This window comes from Rhinatrema bivittatum, chromosome 7, assembly GCF_901001135.1.
Source record: "Rhinatrema bivittatum chromosome 7, aRhiBiv1.1, whole genome shotgun sequence".
Taxonomy (NCBI): Eukaryota; Metazoa; Chordata; class Amphibia; order Gymnophiona; family Rhinatrematidae; genus Rhinatrema; species Rhinatrema bivittatum.
Window position 1 is genome coordinate 128,996,889 of NC_042621.1, and position 15,312 is coordinate 129,012,200.

General features: G+C 44.9%; 1 protein-coding gene across 4 annotated transcripts in view; it reads right to left on the reverse strand.

Moving 5' to 3' along the window:
• Positions 1 to 2,764: 2,764 nt before the first annotated feature.
• Positions 2,765 to 15,312, reverse strand: part of NFKB2 (nuclear factor kappa B subunit 2) — a 65,786-nt gene continuing 53,238 nt past the window's right edge. For all 4 annotated transcript variants that reach the window (XM_029609113.1, XM_029609114.1, XM_029609116.1 and 1 more), the window contains 9 exons: positions 14,792 to 14,906; positions 13,176 to 13,383; positions 12,712 to 12,881; positions 12,310 to 12,412; positions 11,786 to 12,027; positions 9,905 to 9,974; positions 8,728 to 8,900; positions 8,506 to 8,617; positions 2,765 to 3,429 (listed from right to left, as the gene is read on the reverse strand). In XM_029609113.1, coding sequence (XP_029464973.1) covers positions 3,266 to 3,429; positions 8,506 to 8,617; positions 8,728 to 8,900; positions 9,905 to 9,974; positions 11,786 to 12,027; positions 12,310 to 12,412; positions 12,712 to 12,881; positions 13,176 to 13,383; positions 14,792 to 14,906 — 1,357 coding nt within the window. In that variant the 3' untranslated portion in view covers positions 2,765 to 3,265. The remainder of the gene's footprint in view (positions 3,430 to 8,505; positions 8,618 to 8,727; positions 8,901 to 9,904; positions 9,975 to 11,785; positions 12,028 to 12,309; positions 12,413 to 12,711; positions 12,882 to 13,175; positions 13,384 to 14,791; positions 14,907 to 15,312) is intronic.

Genomic DNA, 15,312 nt, shown 5'->3' on the forward strand with positions numbered 1-15,312 from the left:
CATTTGTTTCCTTCTGAGATGGTTGAGACGTCTGGTCCCGTCTAAAATGGTAGCCGTGGTGTCATGAGATAAGTATTGATTTCACCTCTTATTTCATATAATGTGCAATTCTTCTTTACTCATTCTCTTTTTAGAAACGTGGCTCTACAACTGAAGTGTTTCTATATGCCCCTGAGGAAGCTTACCCAGCGAAACACCGGCCCGTGTAGGGCTTTTCTTATCAATAGTATATGAAAGAGTCATTTATTTATCAAGAATGGAGGACATTTTTAATTAATTGAAAAAAGAAAAGAAAAAAGTTTGTTGCATTAAAATTATGATGAAGGTGAATGATAGATAAGACCGGTTAGTGTCTGCTTGAGAGTGACACATAACGTCAAGGCTTGCTGACACCTTCTTAGGCCAACTTTTGAATTTGCATTTGGGTTCCACATTTCCTGTGATAGGTAATTGAAGTCTCCCATTATTACCACACTACCAATTTGGTTAGCTTCCCTAATTTCTCTTAGCATTTCACTGTCCGTCTCACCATCTTGACCAGGTGGACGGTAGTATACCCCTATCACTATAGTCTTCCCCGACACACAAGGGATTTCTACCCATAAAGATTCAATTTTGTATTTAGTCTCATGCAGGATGTTTATCCTGTTGGACTCTATGCCATCCTGGACATAAAGCGCCACAACTCCTCCCAGGTGCTCCTCTCTGTCATTGCGATATAATTTCTACCCCGGTATAGCACTGTCCCATTGGTTATCCTCTTTCCACCATGTCTCTGAGATGCCAGTTAAGTCTATGACATCATTCACTGCTATACATTCTAATTTTCCCATCTTACTTCTTAGACTTTTGGCATTAGCATACAAACATTTCAAAGTTTGTTTTTTGATGGTATTTTCATTCTGCTTTTTAATTGATAGGGATAAGTTAGAATTTTTTAGCTCAGGTGAGTTTTTAGTTACATGCACTTGGACTATTTTTCTAATTATTGGAACCTCACTGTCGGGATGCCCTAATTCTAATGCATCATTAGTATCCTTTGAAGATACCTCTCTCCGAACCATGCGCTGCTGAGCGACTGTCGGCTTTCCCCTTTGTTCTAGTTTAAAAGCTGCTCGATCTCCTTTTTAAAGGTTAGCGCCAGCAGTCTGGTTCCACCCTGGTTAAGGTGGCGCCCATCCCTTTGGAAGAGACTCCCCCTTCCCCAAAAGGTTCCCCAGTTCGTAAGAAAACTGAATCCCTCTTCCTTGCACCATCGTCTCATCCACACATTGAGACTCCGGAGCTCTGCCTGCCTCTGGTGACCTGCGCGTGGAACAGGGAGCATTTCAGAGAATGCTACCCTGGAGGTTCTGGATTTAAGCTTTCTACCTAAGAGCCTAAATTTGGCTTCCAGATCCTCCCTCCCACATTTTCCTATGCCATTGGTGCCCACATGTACCAAGACAGCCGGCTCCTCCCCAGCACTGTCTAAAATCCTATCTAGGTGACGCGTGAGGTTAGAGGGCACTTCCTTCTCCCTACCTCCCCCCCCCCCCCCCCCCGAGTTCCCACTACAGGCGAAAGCAAACATTTGTTTAATTGAGTAAAGCCGCTTCATATACACTACATTAGGAGTCACAAGGCAGTCTAGTTTCTCCCACACCTAATAAAGAACCATAGGAAGGTTTGACTTCTTTTGTACTCTACCCTACAAGAGCAATAGGAAGGTCTACCTGAATCAAAAAAAAAAAAAAAAGAGGCATGTTCAACCAACACTGGTGCATTTTTGTCTAACGCTCAAAAAACAAGAGTATGTCACCAATGGACTTTTACATCATGGTAAGCTTTGGCAAGACTAAATGTTAATAAAAATTGATTTTCCCCCTTCCCCAGAGAGAGGCTGCCTCGGCAATTATAACAGGCCATTGGTCAGTCTCTGCTTGGGGATGGGGGGCCAACCTGTTTCTATTATTCAGATTGTCTTGCCAAACCTCACCATGATGTCATCTTGTATACTCCAGCCAGTCCATGGATTTACCTCGATCCATTTTATAGCAGCTAAGGTGATCACCATGCTTGCACATTTTCTGTTAATACACAGAGGGAATAAAAGGCACTATTTTGACTTTAAACTGGCAGTTTCCAAACCCATCTGCCCGGATGGTCTGGATATCCATACTGAAGAGGCATGAAAAGGTTTACATGCACGGCTCTCCACTGTACATAAATGTCTCAAACATATTCATTGGGGATAGCTTGAAAACTCAACTTGCTTGAGAGCCATCGTCTTCAAGGCCTTAGATGGATAGTGCTCATTAGGAAAAAATGTACAAGGATGATTATGTACAAACAGTTCCCTTTTTTTCATGTACTTTGTACAGTATTTTTTTGGTCAGTTGTTACATTGGTAAGAAAAAGTTATCACAGCCTTCAAAGAACTTTTTTTTTCAGGAATACAATTACAAAATAAATACATAAATCACTGTACCATTTTAGTTTTACTTCTACAAACCCGTAATACTGACATTTGTGACTAACCAGGGCCTTTGCAAACCTTAGGCTAATAGCTTCAGAGATGCTAGCAAGCAAAAGTGAAAAACGGTGGAAGCCAATGAGGGCATTCCTTTACAAACTGAGCCACTGGTATTTGGCTTTCCACATTTGGATGCTTGGAAAATTTTTGCAACGTCCCAAAATAATTTGGTTCTAGAACCCCCAGCTGCAATGGATCTATCAAAGTTTGGCCTTAAGTTCTGTCGAAAAATGTATACGCATGACAACATATGTCCAAACACATTTATTCAGAACTAAGAGACAAAATGAATCATTAAATAACAAAAGCAGACATTTTAGAAAATGCAATTGCAAGATGGTGCAGTACAAAGAAGAAAGAGCAAACAAAAAAAATATTACTAAACTCATTTAAAGTACAGAATGTAAAACTGTCTGTGCAGACCCTCAAGGAAGGGCCTGAGGGAAACAAGAGTTTTTGAAAAAAAATCCCTCTTGGCCTGCATGTAGAATTATATCCTCCTGTTGCAGTGAGATTTATCTTCATGGGGCTGGTCAACAGCAACTCCCGCTACAGCCCAAGGGACAAATATGAAGGGTTCACTGTTGTCAGCATTTGTATGGAAGGTACTAACAGAGCTCTATGGTCCTCTGGTGTAGGAAAAAATCAGTTTGGCCACGAGTTGAATTCTGAACAGCAAACCTTGTGTGTCATCACTGTGTCTATTAGAGGAATCAGCTCTTCACCAATGGTGAATGGAGTCTGGTGAGTTCAGCAATGAGCAATCTTGCTGGACAGCTCTGCCGGGCTGGGCATCTGTGGAGACGCTTTTAGTTTCGTTTGCGGAGTTGGCACCTGTGGTGAGCAAGGTTCCGATGCCTTGGACACGTCATCCTCCATGGACTGACTCCCATATGCACTGTCTTCCTTCACATCTGAGAGCAGAAGGAGATAAGATTAGAGTTTTTAAACCCCCATCTTGGTACAGCACTAGGATGAAGACCACCTCATGGGAACATAATATCCCAAGGGTAAGGTGGGGGAAATAGAATGGTTATGTCAACACCAATTACATTTGCAACAATTATACATGGAATATGATAATAAAAGGAACATCCCATGCGCCAACCCTCTTCTCCAAGTACACATGCATTGAGAGTTTACTGATATTATGATGCATGGGACACCATATTTCTCCAGGGATGCTGTCAAGATTACTAAAATAGAAATTTAAAAATCTCTGAAACTTGTTAGGTTAATAGTTGTACTATTTGCTCCAACTTATTTATGCTTTGCATTTCTTTTAGACATTTTTTTGTTTGTTTTTTTTTTTAAAGTTCAACATCACTTGTTTTCAAATCCAATTCTCCAGAACTCCCAACAAGTCTGATCTTCAATGTCATTCAAATAAGCAAATATATCTGGATTCTCAGACAAAATTTATCCTGAATATTCACTGAAGATGTCCGGACAACCAAGTCTGCTGTGGGGGTTCTGAAAAAGCAGATCTGGAAAAATAAAATGTACCTAAGTACACAAGTTAAACAAAGTCACTCGCCAGTGACTCTAAGCAGGATGGCCAGACCAGGCACCTCCACTTTCCTGTTGCTCCACAGAGGGAGGGGATAGGATTGGGATGGAGATATGTATCATAGGAGCATAAAAAAACTGATGGCAGAGAAGGGCTGCAAGCCCATGTAGTCTGTCCTTCCTAATGCACTACCACACAGCCTACTCCATCCCCACCTCAGGCCTTACTCTCAGCACGCTCACTCCCTAAAGATTCTGTGCGTATCCCAGGCTTTTTGAATTCTGTCACCTCCACTGGGAGGCTATGGATTCACCACCTTTTCTGCGAAGACATATTTGCCCATGATACTCCTGAAGCTATCCATCCGGAGCTTCATATCATGACCTCCTGTTCTAAAAAGCTTCTTTTCAACAGGAAAACGTTTGCTGTCTATTACTGCTAGGGTGTACATTAGACAGGGAGAGTGCAGTAAAAGAAACTAGTGGAAGGAAGAAAAGAACAAAAAAAATAAAGAAAGGTAAAGAAGAAGAACAACCAGGAGGAGAGGAGGATTTTTTTGAAGAACAGAAAAAAAAAAAAAAAAAAAAAGCCAAACACAAAACAGCTCAAGGGAGGTAGATGAAGATAGAGACAGAGACAGGTGATGCGGTAGGCGCCAAGGGAGAACAAACCTTTATGGTTTTAAAGTTGACACATACTTCCCTGTTTACAGTTTGTCAATTTAAAAAAAATAAATAAATAACCGTTGCTAAGATGTCACTTTATTCTGTTATTGGGTTTTGCTGGGAAATGAACAAGTGAACCCCAAGCTATTTCTAGGCAGACTCTGGCCTGATCCATCTAGACATTTCCTCGTAAAAAGAATATCTGGGCAATAAGGAGTAGTGCCACCACCTCATTTTACATGTTTTTATAGTTATAACCATCCCCTCTCCTCGTGCACTACGTTATGGTACATTTACTGCAGTGCAAGCGAGTCATGGGTGACCATGTGTGAAGAAATTGTGCTATGCAGTCTGTTTAGAAATTAAAAACTTGTGACCTGAGTTGTTGTCTTTTTTTTCAACAGAAGAAAGAGGCAGCGACTCCCAGTCACCTCCCAGAGGAATGGTCATATTAGTCTAACAGCAGAGTCATAGAGGCACCTTACAGACCAACAGATTTGTTGAGGCTTGAGCTCTGGAGAACAAGAGTCCACTTTGCGAAATGTAATTGATGAGGCTCATGTCTAAATCAAATCTGGTGGTCTTGTAAGATGCCACCGCCCTCCGTGATATTGTTTCCAGTGATCTAAGGCCCGACCACTCAGGCACCCAACCACAACTTATATTTTCTGGATCCCAGACACAAGGCAGATTTTAAAGAATGGTAAACTTCAGCATGCTTTGTTCAGTGTCTTATACGACAACGGTAAGAGTGACGAGATATGGGTAAAAAGTAATTGGGGGATGAAACGATCCAGCTCCAAGGTCCAATTAGTTTTGTCTACTTTCCAAAACCAAGCTTGTGCACACAAACCTTAGCTCATAATCTATCCATCTCTGCCCCATGAAAACGTAGAATTGTTATTTTTTCTAGCAGTCACATTAAGGCACCTTGACACAAAGTAGATTTTCTTACATAAGATGGAAATTTTCAAGGACACGTTGCAATTCTTCCTCTAGCAAACCTTTATCTGTACCATTCTTGTGCTACTACTGCAATATCACCAAACCATGGAATAGTACCACACACTTACACATCAGAAATTAGGGAAATACCTTTCCATCCCACTATTTTCTTGCCCCAGTCCCTCTCGAAATCATGTTATTTCACAGCACAAAATATAACTTGACAGATCACCACCTAGAAGCTACTACTTTAAATTCCAGCATCTGTTCATGTGCGTATATATAAACCATATCTACACTCAAGACATCCCAATGGAAAACATTTTCTGAAGATTATTTCCACCCATTAATCCCATTATTCGTAAAATGCATTCATTCAACATTTTGGCTCCAAATGAAGAGGGAAGACTTGGATGCTTTATTGCTGAGAAGCCATGCTTCTTATACTCCCTTGCCACCAGTGCCACACCAGCAGGATTATATCAGCAATGGACGGGGCCAGGAGAACCTGGGAATTCTCCTGGAAACCTGGAGCTGGGTCTCTGTACAGAGTCTCTCCACGTTGTCGGGGCTGTATGCCATTCACAGCCTATTTCTTCTATGAAAGCAGGAGGCGGCAGATATTCAAAATAAAAAGTCTACATACGTTAGCCAGATAAGACCTATCCAGCTAACTTACATGGGATATTCAGCAGCATAGCCATGTTGCTGAATATCCACACATCTGGCACTAACTTACGGGCCAATACAGTAAAATGCGCTCCAGTGGAGCGCACTGTTCGACCGTGTTTGGCCGTGCATTTTAGACACACTAATTTTACCCCTTATTCAGTAAGGGGTAATAGTGCGTGAAAAACGCGCTGCCAACCCCCCCCCCCCCCCCCCCCCCCGGAAACTAATAGCGCCCGCAATATGCAAATGCATGTTGATGGGCCTATTAGTTATTCCCGCGCGATACAGAAAGTAAAATGTGCAGCCAAGCCACACATTTTAATTTCGGCCAGCACCGGGAAAGTGTACAGAAAAGCAGAAAAAACTGCTTTTCTGTACACCCTCCAACTTAATATCATAGCGATGTTAAGTCGGAGGCCCCAAAAATAAAAAAAAATTTAAAAATTAAAAATCTGCTGGCTCAATTTTGCCGGCGTCCATTTTACGAACCCGTGGCTGTCAGCAGGTTCGAGAACAGACGCCGGTAAAATTGAGCATCAGCTGTCAAACCTGCTGACAGCTGCTGCTTGTGTCAAAAAGGAGGCACTAGGGACACTGAATCGCGCACACAGGAGAGTGGCCTGTGTGCGTGGCGGGAGAGCGGGCACTCGCCGGTTCTCCCACACTTTTTTCTGTATCGGCCCGTTAGCCAGATAAGTCATATCCAGCTAAATTAAACTATGGCAGGTCTAACTTATCTGGTTAACTTAACCAGATAAATCCAAATATTTGCATTTATCTGGCTAACGGGCCGATACAGGACGGTGCACTCGACTGAGCGCACTGTTTAGCCCCCGTTTGGCCTCGCGTTTTTGACGCACTATTATTTCCGCTTATACTGCAAGGGGTAATAGCGAGTGGCCAACCTCCCTGCATGTTGATGAGCCTATTAATCAGTCACCCGGTCAAGCCGCACATTTTATTCTCAGAAATTAACCCTGCCCAAAGGCAGGCGTTAATTTCAGACGGCACCGGGCAAGTGTACAGACATAAATGTAACTTTTACTTCTGAAGAAGGATGTTTATCCGAAACATTGCAATGTCGGGTCAAAGTTAAGGACTGCACAGAGCTGGCCTGTGTGCATCGTCTTTGCCTTCGAATTCAGCAGGTTTAAGATAAGTTGATCTACTGATAGTTTTTTACTTGCAAAAGAAAAATTAATAATAATTTATTGCCGTTGGCTCATGACATCAGTGGGATCTTACAGTGACCGATGATTGTGCTCCAGCACATTTGTTTTTCAGGAATTCAAAAATATTCGTGCCTGAATGGTCACCCACTACTTTTGAATCGTGTAAGCTTGTTGCATTCTCCAACACATTACAGATCTTGAGTGAGATTGTGATTGTAGGTGCAATGAGCTGTTTGCACAAAAAAAAACCCAAAAAAAACACCACACACATATCCACTCAGCAGGGCTAAATATTCAAATCTTAGCTTTTGTCCAGCTAACTCCAGAAGTTACCCATACAAGCCTTTGACCATCAACCTCTTACTGAGCCCCGGACTGGATAAGTGAAAGCAACACAGCACCGTGGTACTGCAATACAAACAGGAAAAGGCCAGAAACTGGACTGGCCTTGTGCTTTATATCTGCCATCACTGGTTCTATTTCTAGGACCACGAGATGCCCTAGGTCTAAAACCAATCAAACAGCTGAGGCAATGAGCCTTGGGGCTCAAGAAGAACCAGCTTCACCTGCAACCAAATCTTCCTCAAATCAGAGAGAAAGGCTGGACAGAAGAGAGATGCAAGATTTCCATCCTCCCTTTCTCTCAAGAGAACTGTCACCACCTCTGGTTGCACTGCATGCATTTATTTATTTATTTTTAATTTTTTTCTATACCGATGTTCCTGTATACAATACATATCACACCGGTTTACATGGAACTGAACTGTCGCCTCAGGGGCGGAATACATTATAACATGCTGACATAGAACTTTAAAGGGAGAACATTCATGAACAAGATAAACTGAGGCAGAGTACAAAAACTATGCATGCATGGTTTGGGTTTATCACTTCCCTCTGTCACCTTCCCCCTTCCTGTGAAAAATGAGGACCCAGTGTTGCTCATCACTCTATTCAAAAAAAAAAAAAATCTGGCTTCATCTTTTTGCCCAAAACTTTCTATTCTCACACATGGTCTCCGAAAGTTACCTGAACTATGCAGCTTTTCATAAATCTCTGATTTCTGCAGCAGCCTCACGCCCTCGTTTAACCCCATGGCATCCAGAGCTCCGATCAGGCCATCAAGACTTCCACCAGAGAGCTAGGAGAAAGGTAGCAAGGATCCAGTGGTTAACAAACAGGCAAGCGCATGAAAGAAAACCTGAACAGCTCTGTCCGCGGCAACCGCAAAGGAATGAAATGGGAACTAACTTCATAGTTACGCAGCAGGCTCCCCGCCGGGGAAGGAGTGTTCCTATAGGTAGTCACCAAGCTTCGCAGCCCCAGTCTGTTTGCCAGTTCAGCCCAGTTGCACCCAGCCTTGCCTCTGTTGAGGATGCTCTGCAGGTCTCGCTCAATGTCCTTTTCCAAGAAGAAGATTTTGTCTGCAAATCGGAGCAACGACATGCAGCATTGCATCGCCAAAGCACAAATCAGGGCACACACACAGCCCCAAGTAACCCACGGGAGAGAAGAGACCGGCATCCTCCACACTCGAGAGGGATCATTAAGGAAACGTGACAAAACAAAACAGAGCTGGAGGACAGCGTTTCAAAGGGTAGCATCACCCAGGCTCCAATAGGGGGCAGCTTTCAAAAATCGCTCACGTCGGTGCGGAGGGTGCTTTATCAGCAGCTCTCAGAAGCTAAAGCATGCACAGACGTTCACTTAGAAGTTTAGCAAAGGTACATTGCCCCCCCCCCACAAAAAATAAAAAAACATTCATAGATAATACAAATCTATGCGTATTATCCCCCCCCCCCGACATAAGCATGCCTCCCAAATGAGGTTAAAAGCATGAGTGCTATAGAGCACGCAGACTTTCAGCCACAGTGAGGTGACGAAGGCTGGGGGTGGAGTCAAGTTGGTGCTTACCAGGGTAAATGGCTTTTGAAAAAAAAAAATCACCCTCTCAGAGTCCCAGCTGAGACCAGGTGTTATATCAATAAGGGGGTTCGTTAACGAAAAATTCAGCAGATGTGGCCATCTGGTAGCCTGTTACTGATTTCCAGAGTAGGATGTAACATGAGAACCATCAACTAATCGGATACCATCTTCATGTTTCCATAAGAGGCTTTCATTCGCAAGCCTTTTGATGTCAAACCAATTTTTATAGTAAATGGCCCATTTCTGCTGAATGTTTTGGTCAACTGAAATTCTTTTAACCTTCCTCTCTACCTGTGTCCAGCAATCTGCACTATACAAACAGAGGGTTTGTGACATCCAAAGGCTCCATGTGTGTGAAAGACTCGCATGGAAACATGAAGCTGGTATCTGATTAGTTCCTGCTCCTCCTCTAATCAGCAACAGGCCACCAGAGGAGTAAGCGAGAGACAGGACGGGAAAGCAGGCCCAACCAAGGAAGGAAGAAAAGGCCTCGGTGGATTACCTGGCTGGACTTCGACAGCTCTCTCTACACCTGAGTTCTGCTGCAGCGATTTCTGGAGAATCTCTCGCACCTAGGAAGGGGAAATGCAGCCAAAAGTGAAGAGCGGCCCTGCCCACACACGCTCAGACACGAGGATAAGCACAGAGCAGGCACAGGGTCAGGGGTGGAAGGACATGGAGAGGAGGAGGAGGAGGACGACAACGACATGTGAGAACAGCCTTGAAGAAAGAAAGCAGGATATTTGCATTTGAGTAATTTCTCAAAATGGTAGATTTTAAAAAGAAAAAAAAAAGTTGCAGCAAAAAAATTAAACAAACACTATGAACCTGTTTGCCATGTGAAAAGTGGAGAAGGAAGAGAAAGGTGCCAAATGTAAACGTATAAGCTTTCCCTGCAGTCAACCCTCCCCATTTTTCACATGCTCACACCAGAGGAAAAATAATCAGACTCCAGGCTCCAAGTTAATATGCTTTCAAGTTATTCAGCATTCTGTCTAAGGAATGGGCACTACTTTCTAGAGTTACAATCCCTGCCCCACTCCAACGCTTGTAGCAATGTAAATGCAATGTAGCATTCTTCCACAGCCCAGTGCAGAGGGGTTTCCTGGTAACATCACTATAAGAGAGGAAGCTGCATCCTAGACAAAACCAGAAGGACAGAGGGACCTGTGGCTCCATTTTCTTGTTAGACCATAAAGTGTCCGTCAACTAGAGCAAACGTCCAAATTCCAGTGTATGGCCTGACGTGCACCAGCAGAAGGCGTTACTGGTCACAATGCTATGAGGATCCTACCAAACTCCAAGTATCAGTCTCTCATTTCTGATGACAGAACTTGTGACAGCCTGGGGAATGGGGGGTGGGGTGGGAGTGTGTCTCAGGCCCTGCCTCTCTCACTTCCATAAAAAGCATCTGCAGAGTAAGGTATCCCACCCTTAGCTCTATTTTTTGCAACAAGACATGAGAATTTCAAGGAGGATTGACCATTTATTCCCCTGCATTTTTACCTAGAGTCCCCTTTGAAAGGAAGCACTACCACTGTATAGTGCTAATAGGTCATAATCCATTTGTACCAGTTCAAGAGGGCTCCTGGATAAATACACCTTGGGAGGGAGCTCCCGAATCCATTCCTTAAAACTTCCACCTGTGAGGTAGTATCAGAATACTTTTGTTGTACAGATACTGTACTGGCAAGGGATAGAGAGGTGGCAAATTATCCAGCAGCCCACTGTTGCCCTCCCCCTGTTTAAAACAGCATCTACACATCCAGGCACCCAACTACAAGCTGTGTTTCTTGGAAATAGACAAAGGGAAAAAAATAGCTATTTTTTTGTCCTGCAATATTGTTACTCAGAATCCCCCTGGCACTGGAGTATTAATACTGAAAAATCACTAATTTTGTGCACACCCCCCCCATTATTGAAGGATTATGGGTAACCACATGAGTTTTGCACCAATTAGAAGCCCAGGCTGTGTTGAAAAAAATGATTTACCACAGATATGCAAAGAACAAGGTTATAGTTCAAAATACTTATTTGAAAAAAAAAATAAAATAAAAATGATAAAACCTAAAATTCCTTTGGCCATGAGGGTCTGAAGAACCTTGGCAATAAAAGGGGTTAACAGAACACCTTGTGTCTGAAGGTTTCGGGACGAGCACTGCTGGATCCCTTCACCTGCTGCTCCTGCACTCTCAGCGCCTTTAGCAGCACGCCAGGGGGTCCAGCAATGGCTTGGGCCTCTTCCCTTACCCCTCTGAGCCCCACACAAAACCTTCATGCAACATGCAGGGAGTGGGACAAGCCCCAGTCAGAACCAGCGAGGCAGTGGCCAAGCACAGACCATGGTCTGAACGATGAGACCCCCCCTCCTTGCCCAGTCTACCTTCTGACTGCGGGTTAAGTCGAGGGGAGTATGCCCCGGGTGGTACACTCTCATGGGGCTCTCGTGCCTCCCCTCCTCCCTCGTGGCATCTGGGTCAGAGTCCACGCCTTCACAGCTGTCCTCCGCTCCTGACTCGTCCGACTCTGTGCCCAGCCGCGCGTCCGAGTCGGAGTCTGATCCACTGCTCGTGTCAGATGGCGAGCACGACCTGGGCTCATCGTTCTCGGACAGAATGTTTGCTCCTGCAGGCGGAGTACAAAAAAAGGGCAAGGCACACAGCTAGCAACGCTTTCAGATTGTTTTATATGGAGAAAGAAAGAGAGCAAGAGGCGGACAGTGAAGTACACAGGAGGAGGGCGGGGGTAAGTCAGTAGCAGAGCACAGAAAGATTAAACGCAGGACTAAAATAAAGAAAGATGAAAAGTCAACTACCGATAGAACAAAGATCAAAAGAAGAAAAGGGGAAGGGGACAAAAATGATGCAAGGGAAACGGAGGGTGCAAGCCAGGAGGAGAAAGCATTACCTGCTCCGATGAGCATCCTGGTGAGTATGGGGGAGCCCAGGCTGGCAGCCAGGTGCAGAGGGGTGTTCCCACCAAACGTACGAGCATTCACGTCAGCCCCCAGCTGAAAGACAGGAACCCGTGCCTTCAATATCGACCTGAGAAAGTAGCCCAATAAAACATCCCCCTGCCACTTCCAAAGAGAAAAGCCGGCCCTGCAATAAAAATCCTCTCCCTCTAGAAAAGAACTCCCACCCAAGTTAATAGTTTGTGCCGTTTTAACCCAGAGCCCATGGTACGTGGAAGTTCTGCACCGTGCTGGTTCTGCTGCTCATGTGCTGTTACAACTAAATAGGAATCGGTCACTTTGTTGTGGAAGGAAGGCTGCCCCGACGCCATGGCTCTGCACCCGGACCCTCTCACCGTCTTCACAAGCAGCGTGGCCATGCCAAGGCTCTCCATGTCAACGGCAAGGTGCAGGGCTGTGCGTCCACTCTTCCGCTCCACAGCGTCCACATCCGCACCCTTCCTCACCAGCAGCTCCAAACAGCTCTCACTTTTTATCTTCACAGCCCAGTGAACAGGGAACAGACCTACGAGGGAGACCAGCACACACCATTAACGGGCAACCTTACAGAAGGCAGCGTTATTACTCTTCCTCACTTACTGCCGCGCTCACTCTAGCCGCTCAAACTATCAGAAGAAAAGTCCTCCCTGCTCCCTAAACGGAAGGCCTGCCTTTCTAATCTGTCTTCTGCTTTCCAACTGATCACTGGAGGGCAGGGTGAAGAGGCAAGGATGCAGACGCAGAAGAGGCAGTGCGGCCTCTGCTCGGTTTGGTAGACCAGGTTTTCCCCAATTGATTTGCAGGAGGGACCAGCTCTCACCGTTATAATCTGGCATGTCCAGCAAGTGCATGGACGAGGCACTGAGGTGCTCCAGCAGGGTCTGCAACATCGCCTCGTCCTTGTTGTGCAGGGCCAAGTGCAGCACAGAGTTCCCGTAGCGGTCCAGGAGGGTGGGATCAGCCCCTGCTTGCAGCAGGAACGCCACCACCTTTGGCTGTCGAGTTATCACACCCAGGTGCAATGGAGTCTGTTTGGGATGTACACAAGACAACATCGTCAGTCTGAGGCAGTGGGAGACAGAAAACGAGAAGGCAACAAGAGAACAAATGACCAGAGCAGGGCAAAGAAGCAAGAGCAGGGTAGACATACAACGAAGGAAGAGACCATGGACTCAGGAAAACAGCGAGAGCAATACACAGAAGACAAAGCATGAAGAAATGAGACCCTCAAATTTCAAAAAAATGTCTAGGTTTTACCAATGTTTAAACACCTTAACATTTTGAAAATCGGATTTGGTTTATTCCTTTTTCAAAGAAAGCCGAGCGAGTTTTAGGTGTCTTGAATTTTCAGCTGAGCCTTATTCATCTACATGTAGTCAGGCAAATCAGCCCTCGGCTCTTAGCTGACTTACCCCTTGACGCCACCCACATTTTGGGCACCTAAATTTAGGCTCTCGGCAGGAGAGGTTTTCATTCAGGAAGATCTAGGCACCTAATGCTTAGATCTTCAGTATTAGCCCATAAAAGGTCTTGCATTCTACACACTGATGTGCACTTAAAGCAACATCATTAGCTACATCTCTACAGCTGTACTCAAAGTTTCACATTAGCAGCACCCAATCCATGTGATGTTTTAATGAGCGTAGTAGCATCATTTTGGATATTAAGCAGCTCATTTAAAATGCAATGCAAAAACAAAGGTAATCATTAATGCAGTTTTGTAAGCAGGCCCCAAGGAAAGGAAAGGACAGACTTCCTTTCTAAAGTGAAGATGGAAATCTGTAAGAAGCCTGTAACACATCACAAGCATGGCTGAAGGGAGTGCAAAGGGGTACCGGGTATTACGGTATTAGGGGTGCATGTGTGTATCTGGGGATACAAAGGAGTATCAGGACATGAAAGGATGAGCGAGTGTCAGGGGTGCCAGAGCTCTCTTCTGGTGAAAGGTATCTATTTTCCATCTCCTTTTGCCCAGCTAAGAGCTCTCAGATGTCATGCAAGACCTGCACCCAGCATGCTTTGCTTCAATCCCTTCTTTACATGAAAGCTGCAGTAGCCCAAGTAGCCTTATTTTTTTCCCGTTCTTCTCCCCTCCATTCGTTGCTCTGGCATGCTGATTTTGGTTCAAATTTTAAATAAAATTTTACGTTTATTCTCTCTTTACCTTACTCACATATGATCCCCTGGGGTTGCGAGCTGTACACTAATTTCTAATGAAGTTTTCCTTGCCAGCACAGGGTGCTGAAATCGCTCCCCTGCCCCCACCACTCTCCCGCTAGAGCAACACGGAGCAGGCTTTCCCTTTGCTATGAGCTGTAAGAAGCAGGGAGAGCGGCACCTGCACCACGGTTCAGTGTGGAGGCAGCTCTCCGTACCTTGCAGCCAGCAGAGGACAGCCCTCGCCTGCACCGTACATTCCCCCACCTCAGGTATTACCTGGCTCAGGTGATTGCTCATGTTGATGATCTGTTGGTTTGGGATGCTGACGATGACTTGGATCAGCTGCTGGATCACTGCTGTCTGCTCATGAATGATCGCCAGGTGTAAAGGCCTGTAGGGAGAAGGGGCACACATGACAGTGCATTCCTGAAGATACCCACAGGACAGCATTTGTTGTTCAGTGCGATGATACCTCTAATCAGGAGGTACATAGCGCAAGACACTGTACAGACAGCATGACAAAGCACTGGTACAACACAACAGATAACATGCAAGACAAGCCTGCGTTGCTAGCTTTGGGCACATCACATTACCACTAGAGCATGCTGGCTGTGGCCACAGTTAAAGTGAGAGGTGCCATCCACCATGTGCCCATGGGGAAACTATTACTAGACAAAAGCCCAACACTGTCACTGTGATTGATCTGGAGTTACGCTAATCGAATGTGTTCAATGAGATTTTGGTGGCATCACCTTGCCATTCATATTCCCCCTGTAACATCTCAATCTCCAACTATC